The sequence below is a fragment of the Nomia melanderi genome, chromosome 1 (genome assembly GCF_051020985.1).
Source record: "Nomia melanderi isolate GNS246 chromosome 1, iyNomMela1, whole genome shotgun sequence".
NCBI classification, from domain to species: Eukaryota; Metazoa; Arthropoda; class Insecta; order Hymenoptera; family Halictidae; genus Nomia; species Nomia melanderi.
The window spans coordinates 19520412-19534877 of record NC_134999.1 but is presented as its reverse complement, the minus strand read 5'-3'; the positions used below and the strand labels follow the sequence as shown (position 1 = coordinate 19534877).

Here is a 14466-nt window from a genome sequence, read left to right as displayed (position 1 = left end):
ATCACCTTTGAGGAAAATTGTACCGGAAGAAAACATTCGAAACTAAATGAAGAATACGTTCGTATAGAAATGAGTGTCTTTCTCAAAAATAGAAAACTGAATATTGACTTAGGTAATTTACAGACATTACGAAAAGTTCAGTCGAATTTCGAATTGAATAAAAATTTCATTATATTGTTGGTGTCAACAACCTCTTGTCCTATGAGTTAAACTCGTGAAGATTTTCAACATGATTCAACAAATATATATATATATATTACTCGGAAATCAAAGCAAATATTATTCCTCTGTAATCAACTATTATACTTAACCCCTTGGCGTACTATTTACTTCCGTTACTAAGCTCGTGTAATATTTTATTATCGACAATTTGTAATACAACAAAATTTTCCATTCTACTTCAGGTGGAAATTTCATTTGAATATAATACATTGATAATAGCAAAACAATTGTTTGATCCGTGGGTAATGAACAACACTGATTCTTGTTAACCCTCTGTGGGCCGAATTTTTGTTCATGATTATAACAAAATCTATGCAGTACAAAATTAATAAATATCCACATATGAACACAAATTAACCATGTATTCAATACTTTCAATAATTTCATCAAACGAATATATTTTATAACTTTCAAGTTACAATGGCGTTAAACTTTCACGCCTGAGTGTATGAAAGTTTAAGTTAACCGATTACTTAATTTTATTCACCACTTTGAGTGCAGAATGAAATAAATTAACAAGATGCCAATGTACTGATATGTGATTTCAAAGTTACATGGTCCTACAGAGGGTTAAATTAGTTTAGAAATCTTCATCATGAGTCTCACTCGTCATTGTACATCAAGGAGTTAAAGAGAAATCTCCAAAATCCATGTACGCCATCGTATCTCGATATTCCAGTCAACAAAATTTTCCATTCTACTTCAGGTGGAAATTTCATTGGAATATAATACATTGGTAATAGCAAAACAGTTGTTTGATCCGTGGGTAATAAACAACATTGATTCTTGTTAAATTAATTTAGAAATCTTCATCGTGTGTCTCACTCGTCATTGTACGGCAAGGGGTTAAAAGGAAATGTAGGCGTAACATATACTTAGAATTTGTCTTTTTTTCCACTAAATTATTAACGACAAAGCAGCCGTATCGACCAGAGTTGAGAAATATACCATAGGCCAAGGGGTTGAAGAATTTTTGGCGGGGTAGGTGGTCACAAACAGAAATCGTTATCCGTGAGCCACGCGTTTACATGCCAGAACCTGAGAATCCCGAGTGGCCTGAAGTGCAACTCCCACACTTAACGATTGCATACCCACATTCAATTAGAATATCTCGGCCTTCGTAACGGTCTTGAACTCCCACACGTCACGCTAATTGTCGAACAACAATGGCCTCCTGTACAGACTACTGTTATTTTGTAACAGCACGTTAGTGGTTTTTACAAGCTCACCGAGGAATGACTCTGCGTGGTTCGAGGATGATGGATCGTGCAGGTGAAACAAGGATTCTTTGCCGGTGTATCTGGAAATCTGGGATTAACTTGTATCGCGGAATTCAATTGAATTCTACGGTAAGACATTTCGAAGCACGTGCCACAACAATATAGATGCTTTTATTGTCAACAGTAAAAATTATCTTTAAACTTTTAGCGTTGCATGTGCTGATTCTCTAGTGTTCGTTTAACCGAGGTTACTGTGTTTATTCCATTTTATTTCAACGTTCGTAACTCGAATGATAAAACAAAGTGGAATATATTGTTATAGAATAACAACTGGAAACAAGAATGTTTCTAACAAAGTATTTATCGGATTAAGTGATATTCCATTCTCTATTGTCATGTCAGACCTAGCTCCAGCAAAGGTTCGTGATCTCTTCCAATTTCGGTGTCTGTCCCATGCTGTTTCTGCTAATGACTAACAGACAAAGGGCCAAAGCACGTCCACTACTCACATCGATAACATTAATTTTGGCTTTGGCAGAGGTCTCCATGAACGCGCAGTTAAATTGTCGGGCAAGGTTGACGCCCTGCTCTTTGCCCACTACCCTCTCGTCCTCCAAGTCGCACTTGTTGCCTACCAACACCATCGGCACGTCATCTGTGTCCTTTACCCGCAGGATTTGTTCCCTGAGGTCCTGCAGGTCGTTGAACGTTGACTGTGCCGTTATCGAATACACTAACACGAAGCCCTGACCGTTTTTCATATAAAGGTCCCTCATGGCTGTGAATTGTTCCTAAACAAACAAATCGTTTTCCCATTATCTTCATGGCCGTCTAAATCAATAAACAAATCTATTTAAACATAACTATATCCTTTGTGTCTATTACGAAACAACTGTCTATTTGTTCTAATTAACCCTTTGCAGACGAATGTCGACATTTCGAGATGAAGTTTTCATGTTTCGAAGATTGATTCATAAACAATAATTTAATTACTCAAACACCAAGAGATCAGCACGTAGTTTTTTTTTTATTAATCAAGCAATTAACCCTTAGCACTCTGGATGGTTTTGTAATCTATCAGAAACTAATTTTTATAGTATCCCTAGGGAAAATGAAAAATGCTATAACATTTCTTAGATCTTTTATTTTACTTCTTAGTGCAAAATTTTGATGTGTAAAAAATCGAATAATTGCAAGGTAGTTTCTTTATAATTCATTGAAATATCTAATATTATCCTTGGTGCAATATTGGAGCCTACAGAGTTCAAAGGGTTAATATATAATTTAGCTACATTTGCTGAATATTTTGTATATTTCAAAGAATCTTCGTCCGCAAAGGATTAATATATAATTGAACAACTGATATCAATTGTATTAATAATCTTTATCAAATTACAATGAATTCTCTAGAATTTCTATTTTTCATCGGCTTATTAGATGCCGAGATATTTTCTATACAACTGAATATGCGTGAAAAACTCACCGTTCCGGCTGTGTCTAGGATTTCTAACATACATTGTTGACCGTCGACCTCGACCTGTTTCCGGTAACTGTCCTCGATCGTCGGGTCGTACTTCTCCACGAAGATTCCTTGGACGAACTGGACAGTGAGGGCGGACTTGCCTACACCTCCACTGCCCAACACCACTATTTTATATTCACGCATTTCCTTGCCCTAATTCCCTGTGCGCCTGTGGTCACAGCCGAGAGGGGTCACCGAATCCGCCACGTTTTGCTCCCCTTTGCTCTCAGTTGAACGGACCTGAAACCGGACCACCAACTCTTTAACTCGCAGTTCTTGTCCTATTTCGAAACAAAACATTGACAAATTGTCTAAATACTTTTCTTCCCATTTCAATCGCTCGCTTCCTTTGTTAATTGGTTCTCGATCGATTTCTTTGAAATTAGGAATTCAAAATATCTGCGAACATTCGCTTAAACAGTTTGGATAGTTATGAATACTTTACAGCGATAGATCCAGGTTGTTTTGTAATCTATGAGAAATTGCAAATAATTTTTATAGTATTCCTAGCGAAAATTAGAAATGCAACATTTCTTCGATCTTTTATTTTCCTTAGTACAAAATTCGGATGTGTGGAAAATAATAATTTTAGGGTAGTTTCTTTAAGATTCATAAATATTTAATATTATAACCGCTGCAATATTGGAGCCTACAGAGTTCAAAGGGTTAACCCTTTGCACTCGACAATATTTTTCATTAAAAATATTCATTACTTTCTAACTAAATATTAACGATATTTTTCGCAACTAACACAATTATCTTCTATAAATTAAGAGACAGAACTATTATACTTGAATGTTTTATGTGTTGATACATTACACAAGGTTTAATATCGAATTGAAAATTTTATAATTTTATAAGTTTTTTTCTCGAGTGCAAAGGGTTAAAAGAAGTTGCGAACCACTGTCACTATTTTCAGTTCCCTTATCTATTTGCCAGGAAATTACTCAATCTAATTCTATCGTAATATCCGTGGCAGCATAAATTAGAACATATTTACATGTATTACGCGGTGAATTAGTTCGAATGAATTTTAATTCGTCCTGGAACGCATCGAAATACAAAACCTCGGTCCCGCGTATCTATTAAAAGGCAGCCAAACGAGAGATATCACGGAAGGAAAATACCACGGGTCTACAGTATTTTCAACGTTGTTTACACTCGCGCGTCGTTCTTTTACTTCTTTTTGCTATCTTACAAAATGGCGTGATTCACGTCACGCGGCAATCAATCGTACGCGATTTGAAAAACATGGTTCCACGTCAGCGTCGGCGGACTCGTTAAAAAACCGTGCGACGTTTAATCGAAGAAACTCGAAGGGCCATCGTCCCGGCGCGATTCCCGATTTGAAATTGAACATTTAATACGGCGGAGGGAAAATTCTCGAGGCCCCGCCGGAATTTTTAATGGAATTTTCGTCTGCCTGTCGCACCCGTTCGAAATTGAAATCGCGAAATTTCATTCATGACGATCGAATAAAAAACACGCGCGCACAGAGAACCGAGCGCGAGCCCCGCGGAATATTTTTTCTCCGACTCCATTGTCCTCGGCTGGAAAACTTTTTCCGTTGGACCTTTGTTTGTAAATGAAGGATGGCTGCCCGAGGGTTCACCCAGTTTTTTTTTTTATTTTCCCGGGGAGCCGTGAAACAATAAAACACGTCGCGTTTCCGGCTCCATTTCCGAAATGGATGATAATAATTTCGTTTGCGCAGTCACTCCGTGCGCGAGTTATTCGATCGTAACGTAAATGCTATTCGGATGTGTTCAACATTTTTCGTGCGGCAGCGACACAACAATGCTGCGTTTCGATTCACCGGAAGCGGTTCCTTGTTCGTCACAATTGTCCACATTTGCGATTTCGTCGTCGATTGAACTCTTGGAATTTACATGATCGTAGTTGCGAGTAAGAAAGTATGATATTTACGTCGCTGTCTAATATATTCGACGATCGGCCAACGTTTCCATTGTCGAATGGAGATGCACGGTAAGGTTGCAGCTTTCCGAGATTTATGTTTTCCGGGACGTCCATTGAAATATTACGGGACATCACGATTTCGGAGAGAGGAGCCGAACTCGCGGAAACACGATCGCGGGATAGGAAAATCCGCTTATCACGTTTCTTCGTTCGTTCTCCGTCGTTTAAACTAGCGCACTGCGCCTGCCTCGTGCACGCAATGCGCCATTTGTCTTAAAAACTAGACAAACTTGCCGGATTGCGGCAACGAGATCTAATACAGTGATAATCACGGCGTGCACACCGGGTGTCTTGTGATTTCTTGTACACCGTAACGTCACTGTCTCGCGAATTAATTCTCTCTAATAGGACACCGTTGCTACTGTGAGGAACTACGCAACGAATCTCGATTTTGGAAACCTGTTACTTTCACCAATGATTATTTATAACACATTCTAAAATTATCAGAATAATTTTATAATCAAGATGCAGAAATTTGAAAGAAGTTCGAGCAAATGTTCCCATTAGCGAGGATAAGTTGATTTCTTACTTTCAAATTCTTTCTGATCAAATTCCCAGTGCTATTCACTGAAATGATTAATTCCATCAAATCATCATATTCCATTGCTCCCGAGTCAAGTTCCCAAGTGCCCGTAATCGCGAAATCATTCGATGAAGGGGTTAGCGTAACGTCAAGGAACCTCTCTCCTCTTCCGAACTTTTCCAATTCAAGTAGTAGAAGCTGCTGCGCGAAACACAAGTAAGAATTTTAATTAATTTTTTCCGCGGGGATTGCAGGTGCGAGATCGCACTGGTCTCCGAAAATAATTACAAAGAAACGAGCGTGAAAGCGGAGGAATTTTCGAGAGAGAGAGAGAGTGAGCGGAAGAAAAACAAAGAGAGAAAGAGAGAGAGAAAGAGAAAGAGAGAGAGAGAGAGAGAAAGAGAGAGAGAGAGAGAGAGAGAGAGAGAGAGAGAGAGAGAGAGAGAGAGAGAGAGAGAGAGAGAGAGAGAGAGAGAGAGAGAGAGTCGCCACGAGTGCACGAGTACGGGAAAACAAGGCGCGACCGACGATTGGCCGGCGATGCCATCATGGCGACGAGCCGCGACCAATCCGCGGCCACGGATTTCTTTTCACCAATTCGTCATTGATTTTAGGTTTATGAATGGGACCCGCTTACGCTACTGCATCCCTTTCAAGATACTACTACGGGCAACCGTCGAGCCTCGACTTAAAGAGAATCTTACGTTACAATGAGCGAATTTCAACGTTTCTCGTCAGATCAATGAATAAATTAAAAATTCAAACACTGCACCCTGTTCCCGAAGAATAAAGACAACCGCAAGAAAGTAATTTCTCAGCGGATTAAGAAGGAAATAACTGTTTTGTCGGGCTTACGATTTAATCATGGAAAAATGTAATTAAGGTTTTGTGGAATGCAATTTATTTAACTTTCTCATTCGTAATAAGCGAATCATCTGTAATGAAATTAATTGCTGATGTTTTCGAAACGTTTTAACATGATGAAATGCTCGCTTCAATTTACAGTATCGATTCGTCGATGAATGGGGCAGATTAAATAAAAAGACACTCCATGATTAGGCGATATTACGGGCTCGATTGGTATTCGGTAGTCCGATAATTATAATCGACGATTATAATCTTCGGATTACTAGAAATTGGGGCTGCAAAATGGAATTTATAGTGGTCGAAAATGATCGGGCATTGGGAATTATATTATAAATTGATCTCATTGCTTATTCATAGAAGTGAGTCGAGTAGAATGACATCAAAGAGAGAGAGAACATCTGGGCTGACCTAGTGGCTCGAATTTCCTTTTTCATTTCGTGTGCCTAATTTATTTGATTCTTCCTGTTCGAGGGCCTACGCTTATTACCCTATTCTATTTCAGTTGTCCCAGTTACTTAATCAATTCACCTATGAAATATATTACCCTACAAATAGCTCGAAACTCTACTCGCCGTTTCTTGAATCGCATTCTTCCTATCAAAGGAACTTCTCCTTACTTGAAAGCTTCGATTCACTTGGCATCGACTGTGTAATTGATCGATTAATACTAAAACTACCGAGCACTTCAATTGACTTTTGAAAATTTCGCTACAGAAACTTCAAGAGTGCATCTGTTCAGACTTTAATTGATCGACAATTTAATTTGTGTAGTGCTAAATGAATTTCTTTAATAATTTCTCAGAGAAACATTTGTCTTTCTAATAATTGCAAAAAGAAGACATCGTGGGTCATTTGACCTCTCTCTTAGTTTTAGTGTTAAAATATGAAAAACTCTCCTCAACTCAAACCGAAATAACCTGATTGCAGAACAATTTAAACAATAAAAAACATTCTACCGAACGAATAGATTTATTCAACCCCATAACACTTGCAAATCCATTTATATCTCATAAATACTTCTTAATCACTTCTTATAAATAATACCAATTTCAATTTCAAGATTGCATAAATTATTTCTCCTTTGATCGCTGGCAGGCGAGGTTTTATCAAAATTTTCGTTTGACTTCCACGTCTTTTGACGCCGAGGGGTCGGGAGTGCATGCGAAATAGATAAATGTTGCACGAATTCGCAGAAAGTAGAAGGGGCCGAGAGAAGTCGCGGCGAGATAACGAGTCAAGTGACACGGAACGCACACGACGACGTGTTTTCGGTCGAGCCGACCCTCCTCTCTCGCAACCACGCGCAGCCAATCGAGGGGTTAAGCGTTTCCAGGCTCGCCTGCCTAGGGTTAGAGCCTCAAGTGTCAGAGTAGCTCCCATCCGGGAAGGAAGACGGTCTATGAGTTCAACGATTCCATTTGCACGCGCGCACACAGACGTCGTCTGTGCCGGAAGGGTGACGAGAATCACGGCGGAGGGGACGGAGGCCGATTATATTGAAGAACGACGCGAGAACTTGGACGTGGAAACCGCGATTGCGTATTCGAGAAGAAGGAGCCGCTGAAAATTCCCAACTTTCTCGATCGAATTGATTTTCATTCTTTAATACCGCACGAATCCTCTCCTTTTATTGGAAATGCTGAACGCGTCAATGAACGAGCCATTCATGAAAGGAGTTTGACCTTCCGCGGAAGGTCGGAGGGTTAGAATAGTAGTTTTTAAAGTATGATGTAACGACGTAGCCAAGTGTTCCGGTAAGAACAAGAATAGAACACAGTAACGCAACGAAAAATACCCTACTATGATTATCAAATTAACTCTTTGCGCTCGAGTGGCGACCCCCAGTCGCAGATGATTTGATACAGCGAAATTATAAACCTTGGTACTTATCATTAACCTTTGTATACATCAATACGAGAAATATTGAAAGCAAATAGATTTAGTTCCCTAATTCATGTGTGACTTCTCAATAAATTCATTTGAAAGAATCTCGTCTACATCTAGCTAGAAAGTACTGAACATTTCAAGTGAGGAACTTTCGAGTGCAAAGGGTTAAATCGCTAACACACGTTTACTAACAAATTGAAAACATCCACATAAGACGAAGAATACGAATGAGAAAACAAATCCAAGATTAAGAGTAGAAGCAGTTAAGAGTACAATGGAGGAACATGACAAAGAAGCGCAGGGTTCAAGAACCGTTTCCTCCCTCAACAGAGGTTGAACAGGGATCGCAGAGCAGTCGTTAACCCAACCGAAAATATTTCCAGCGCAGATAGGGGGGCTGCGAGCCCTCAGCTTCCACCGAGGCCGGCGACCACTCCAGAAGCCAAATCGATCGTCGGTGTCGGGGGGTTGGAACGGATCGCGATTCGCGCATCAGCAACAAGTCGACGAGTTCCGAGGACCGACGATCGAACCCCCTTGGCCGACGTCCAAAAAACTTTTCCCTGACCGGCGGGGGAAAATATATCGGTATCCGCATACGTCCGCAGAGGGGGTTGAACGTGTTCGACCGGTGACCCAGTTATGCGAGGGGGTGGAGGATCAGGGGGCACGACTCGACGGATCCACCACCGCCCTTTTCCCGGCCGAATTTCGTGGCTCCGCCCGCCGCGCGGGGATGAAAACCCCGAGAAATTCGACACGCGGCTTCTCTTCGCGGGCTTCTGCGACCCCTCCCGCGCCCGCACCCCTTTCGTGTTTCACGATCGAACAAACCCGGCTATAAATAAAGCCTGAACGTTTTTTTCTCTCACATTATCGGTACGTCCCGATGCAGGCTGGAGCGTGAACGGAGAAAAATGGAGCGATCGAAGCCCCGTTGTCGCCTGTGCTCGAGAACGGGGTGCAAGGGGATGCGTCTTCGGGGGATGGTGTTTAGGTAACGGTCTTGGGGAAACTCGGGAGAAATATGTGGAGCACGTGAAAGTAATCTGGATATTATAGACTGAGAGGTATAAGATTAATTTGAGGAGGGATACCGTCGTATCGCCGATATCGACGTTTCACGTCTGGAATATAAAATTGGAAGGGAACAATTTACTTATTCAAACAATGAGAGCTCGGTATTTGTTCACTTTTTCTTTCTGGCAGGAATTCGATCAGTCAGCTTCCTTTGTTGAACATTTTATGTACTTTCGAAAGTCCTTGTCTGTAAAGGTTAACGCTCTGAATGCTATCCTATAATTGGTGCTAACTATAAATTGACCGATATAAATTTAGTTGAGGTAGATCGTAAGGTAGATTAGTTTAGTGGTGAATTATTGATGATTTTTTCGAAATAGTTTGTGACCTGATTCGACGATTTTCTGAAATATCTGTTAATTCGTCCGCGTCGCGTTCGTCTGGAGGAAACGGATCGATGAAGTTCGGGGGCAAGGGAGCTTTTTCCCCAGATGCATGCCGGTGCATTCAGCGGCTGCGATTGTCTCGAGTGAGCATCTTGACACTGATGCGTTTAATTAAACACGACGGAGCGAGAGAACGAAGGAAACGCAGCAAACGCGAGCCACCGTTCGCCTGTAGATCAAAGGGAAACACTTCTGGTCTCTTGATTCACGCCGGCGATGCATCATCATTCTATTTAGATACCAGAAATAATATATTACTCCGTCATAGTCCTTGCAACATTCTAATTCTAATACGCGCTAACATTATAACATCAAACATAGTTGAAATAAATAGTGAAATATCTACAAAAGACTCTAAAGATATTTCTGGTAGAAAGCAGGAACTATAAATTCGATCGAAGGCAATCGAAGCAACATAATGAAGATTTGAGAAAAGAAATGAAGACGCAAATGAGTCACCTTGTCTCTGGCAATTAACGGATTAAGAAATCTCGACGTTTCAAGTCTATCCAGAGATAATGGATTAAAAAAACAGAATTGGACGAAAGGTGAGAGACAACTTGTACCCAGCTCATGCTCGTCCGTCAAGTGTGGACGCTGCTTAACGCGAAGAAGAGGGTCGTTCGCGCCGTGTCTACTTCCGGGGAGAAAAGAACGAAAAAGCTCGGGTAGTATCTTCTTTGCGGGAGAGCAGCGTCGGTCAGGTGGCGAAGTCTCAATTTGTCGTCGACCCTTTGCTCCCGCCACCGTTGCCCCGATAATAAAATAATGGCGCGTTCCGCGTAAATAATTGTGCCGCGATGTTTCCAAACTATTTGCGATATTCCGAGGCGGCAATTTCAACTTCCGCCGGAGCAATTAGGCACGTCGCTTCGAAACTAATTACTAGGTTCCAATAAAACCGCGTTTTAATTGAACGCCCCGGTCCAAAGGAACTCCGGGAAATTATTAATTGCGAGCGAAATTTTTAATTCGCCGGGTGTGAGAGTCTTTCTTCTCTCTCTCTCTTTTCCTTCTTTTTTCTCTTACTTATTAATTTATTTCAGTTTCGTTGTAAATCGATCGAGAACAGCGACGATTTATTCGCGACCGCGTTTCGGAAATCTAACGGGGAGAAACAATAGCTCGACGAGCAATTAGCGCGCGGCCTTTCCTTTGCATTATTCTCGAAACCAATTAACGGTTCATTGATTCGGGAACCGCGCATTATGAGCTTTTAAAGCCCGGCCAAGGTCCGATACTCTCGATATACGGGAAAATTGCGCGGCGGCCGTTGCTGTGAAGCGGCCATTATTGATGGAAGGCGGAATACTTGACTGGAAAACGCGCTTTGCTCGAAAAATCCGTGGAAAATTTCACCGGGCGCGCGTGTCTCGCTCCGGGAGAAATCTCTTGAAAGAAATAAATAACATACGCCCTCGTAAAACTCGATCCGCGGATCCCTACGAACTGAAATACGCTGAAAAAGATTATCCGGTTCGTGCCGTCAAAATGGCGTATTGTTCGACTTCGGTGAATGGAAGATCCAGCTTTAAATTAAGAAACAAGCAACCGTCGATTTAATATAACTGCCATTACCAAGTGTTTGTATTCGTTCATTATAGATCATGAAAATTGCAGCTTCAAAACTAAAATATTACAATGTCTATTCGTATACTTGCAATCAAATAATATTTAAAAAATTCAATATCCATCACATTTCCCTAAATTCACACCTAATTAACAATACCACCATCAACATCGAACGGTTCACATCTTCCCTGCCATTCGCTTTCACTGACAATCCAACGCATCATCCAATCCATCGAACAGCTAAAGCTCCGTCGGAGGAATGTAATTCGATGGAAAATTAATACGCGATACACAAGTGGAAGGTACGGATTGTCACGCGGCCGGGTCCGAGAGCGACGACAATTAAAAATGAACGCGAGGCCGCGAGGCCGGCCTTTAAGAATGAAAAAGAATGGCAGGGGAGAGCCTCGGTAAAAGCGGCGGACTACTCTATTGTGCGAAACTGTGTCACAGGGACTCGGCGTTCGCTAGGAAAAGAGCGAAGTGAAGAGTCGCTCCCTCTCCCTCCCGCCCGTTCCCTTTGCTCGCCGTCCATTTTTCATCTCCAAATGATTTCTGCGTCGTATCATTGTGCGCGAGACACTTCTAACGGCTGCGAGAAAGGATCCGCGGATCCCCGGCCACGGCCAGGATCGGGATTCCGCGGCCGGAAGTGCCTCCGTTCCCGGAAATACTTTGAATAGGACTTTTCGTAATTCACCCCGGCAAGGTCGAATCGCTGCGCGCGCCCCCGCCGCCTCCCGCCGCCGAATTGTCCCGCTTTCCTGTATCCTCGACGCGTTACCTTCGCCGTATTTTATCGCCGCGGAAAAAGTTGCTCCCGTTCCGGCGAACACGGAGAAAAGAATCTCGGGGAGAGCTTTATTTCCTCGAGGGCCCGGCTTTCTCGACGCTGCCACGGGGAAACTCCGGCCGCATCTTCTTCTTGATACATCCGTATTTATATTTCTTAACGACTGTAAATTCCTTGTTACGATCCTATGAGGTTTTACTCCGGCCCCTCTGCGATGATTCTAGCTACTGACACGCGAGAGACTTTTATGCTGGCGTCCAGCTTTGAAAGGGGAAACTGAAAATACGACACGCTGTGTTCTTTGTGCACGAAAACTTAGTCAGCTCCTCTAGAACCTTCTCGTTCGCGTTGTGTCATTAACGGTTGGAGGATGCAGGCCTCTTGGTGATTTCATTGTTGGATTCTGGGTTTCTCTTGATATTCAAGTAATGCGAACTCTTACTTATCCGTGTTTTGTGATATAATTTCTGATGGATCCTAATTACGCATCTATTTGCTGTTTTATTGACTTCGCTACCAATTCATGTGCACCTAATTTTTGAAGCTAAGTTCAAAATAGAACCATTCGTTTTTTACTACGTTAACTTCGACTGTTACCGGCTCCAGAGTGCCACATTTTCAAAAGCTGCATCGAAATAGACCGAAGCACCGACCGAAAGTTCAGGCCACTGACAATAGTCGAAGTTAGGGGACTTGGCGGCCGACCAATAAAAAGCGTCAACGAGTCAATGGAGAAAGAAGCCAAGGCAATGAATCGCGACCACCTCCGCCTATAATCGTGCGCCCAGCCCGTGGTGAACGCGCGTCCAGGAGTAGAGGCGACGGCGCATTTCACGCGGAACGAGCCAATAAAAACGCCGGAGGAAAAGAGTTCAAAGATAAACTCCCGCGTAAAAGAGTGGTGATCGGAGGCCAATCGAGCGCGTTTAGCAAACATTTTCGCCGTGTCATTTGCCTTTCACGACCGAGCACAAAAGCCGCTTGGCCGCGTAACGGCCGGCTCCTCCCAGAGTTACGCTGTCGCGTGCATCTCCTTTCGGATCCCTGTTAGTCCCAAGGTTTCTCCCTCATCCGTGCGATACCCGGCTGGATTTTCACGTTTTACGACGCCACTCCGCCGTCGCACGGACGCGGAATCCTGCGGGAGGCGAAACGAACGATAAAAGGGAAACCGCTCGACGGAAAAATCCATTTACGCGGTCGTCATCGGTGTCGAATTCACTGCGATGGACATGTATCACTGTGACTATACGATGTTCCACACGATGCTTCCCTTTTTACTGAGATCCAAATACTTTTATTGGAGGAATCATTTTTCGACGGACTATTGCGGAAAACGGTTTACAGGATTGCTCGTGTGACATTAAATGAATTATAAGGTCTCAGGAATCTACTCGCGTTACTATTAACCCTTTGCACTCGAGGGACGCCTTTCAGTCGCCACTTTTGACCCAATAAAATGGTAAAATTTAAAATTCAATATTACATTTCATTTAATGTATCAACATACGGAACGTCGAAATAAAATAGTTCTGTTATTTAATTTATGCAGGGTATTTCTTTAGGTCAGTTGTAAAAAAACATCATAATGAATATTTGTTGAGAAAAATATTCTCGAATGCAAAGGGTTAATTATATAGTTGATGATCGAAGAAGATTCAATCCTTGCCACTTTCGGTTACGTCAACCTAGCTTTGCGATCTTCCAAAAGATGAAGTCCTCGAACAATGCGTTGGAAAGATGAAATGTTCCCAGCACAGTCGTAAGCTGATCATTTATGTTAATTACGAGCCAAGGATACCATTGAACAAGACGGAACAGGGCGCCGAGACACTCCAGGATGCAATTGGCTGCACTGCAGCGCACTTCTCCTCGAAAACAGAATTAATTCGAGTCCCTCTCTCTCTCTCACTCTCTTTCTCTCACTCTCTTTCTCTGCGTGCAGCCTGAGGGAGGAGGTGGGGAGCGTGCTCGAACTTCTAACGAAGCAGAATTAATGACAGAACTATCGGCTTTTCGCGACGTCGACGTATCCTTTCACGGGACAGGTAAACTTTTACGGCTCAGCCGATGCGTACGCCTCCGTGCCTTGTTGCGCCCTTTCCGGCGAACAGAATTTCCGTTGTCAAGTTGAATTGGGGATGAAACTTGAATAAGGGTGAATCCACATCAAAACTCGATATGAGAATGTGGGATAATATTTTCTTTCAGGTTTGAATTTCCAGGGATTCTGCAGTAGAACAGGACACGATTCACTTGTCTGATCGCTGCTGACTGATTCTACTTATCACAACCGTGAATCTTCTAGCAAAAGATCTCGTCTAAAATCAATGTTTAGGAAAATTCAAACAAATTCACATGGAAATGTAACACTTTTCGATGCCATTTGTTAAGAAATTAAATACGGTGAAATGTTT

General features: G+C 42.2%; 1 protein-coding gene across 3 annotated transcripts in view; it reads right to left on the bottom strand.

Moving 5' to 3' along the window:
- Positions 1-14466, bottom strand: part of Rap1 (RAS oncogene family member Rap1) — a 36936-nt gene that overhangs the window by 2478 nt on the left and 19992 nt on the right. The window contains exons 1-3 of one of the 3 annotated variants that reach the window (XM_031989943.2): positions 4891-5150; positions 2926-3204; positions 1952-2233 (exon numbers count right to left, since the gene is read on the bottom strand). In XM_031989943.2, the coding sequence (XP_031845803.1) occupies positions 1952-2233; positions 2926-3108 (465 nt within the window). In that variant the 5' untranslated portion in view covers positions 3109-3204; positions 4891-5150. Of the gene's footprint in view, positions 1-1951; positions 2234-2925; positions 3205-3283; positions 3410-4890; positions 5151-14466 lie in introns of those variants that run through there. The other 2 variants (XM_031989944.2, XM_031989942.2) reach the window with 2 other exon arrangements.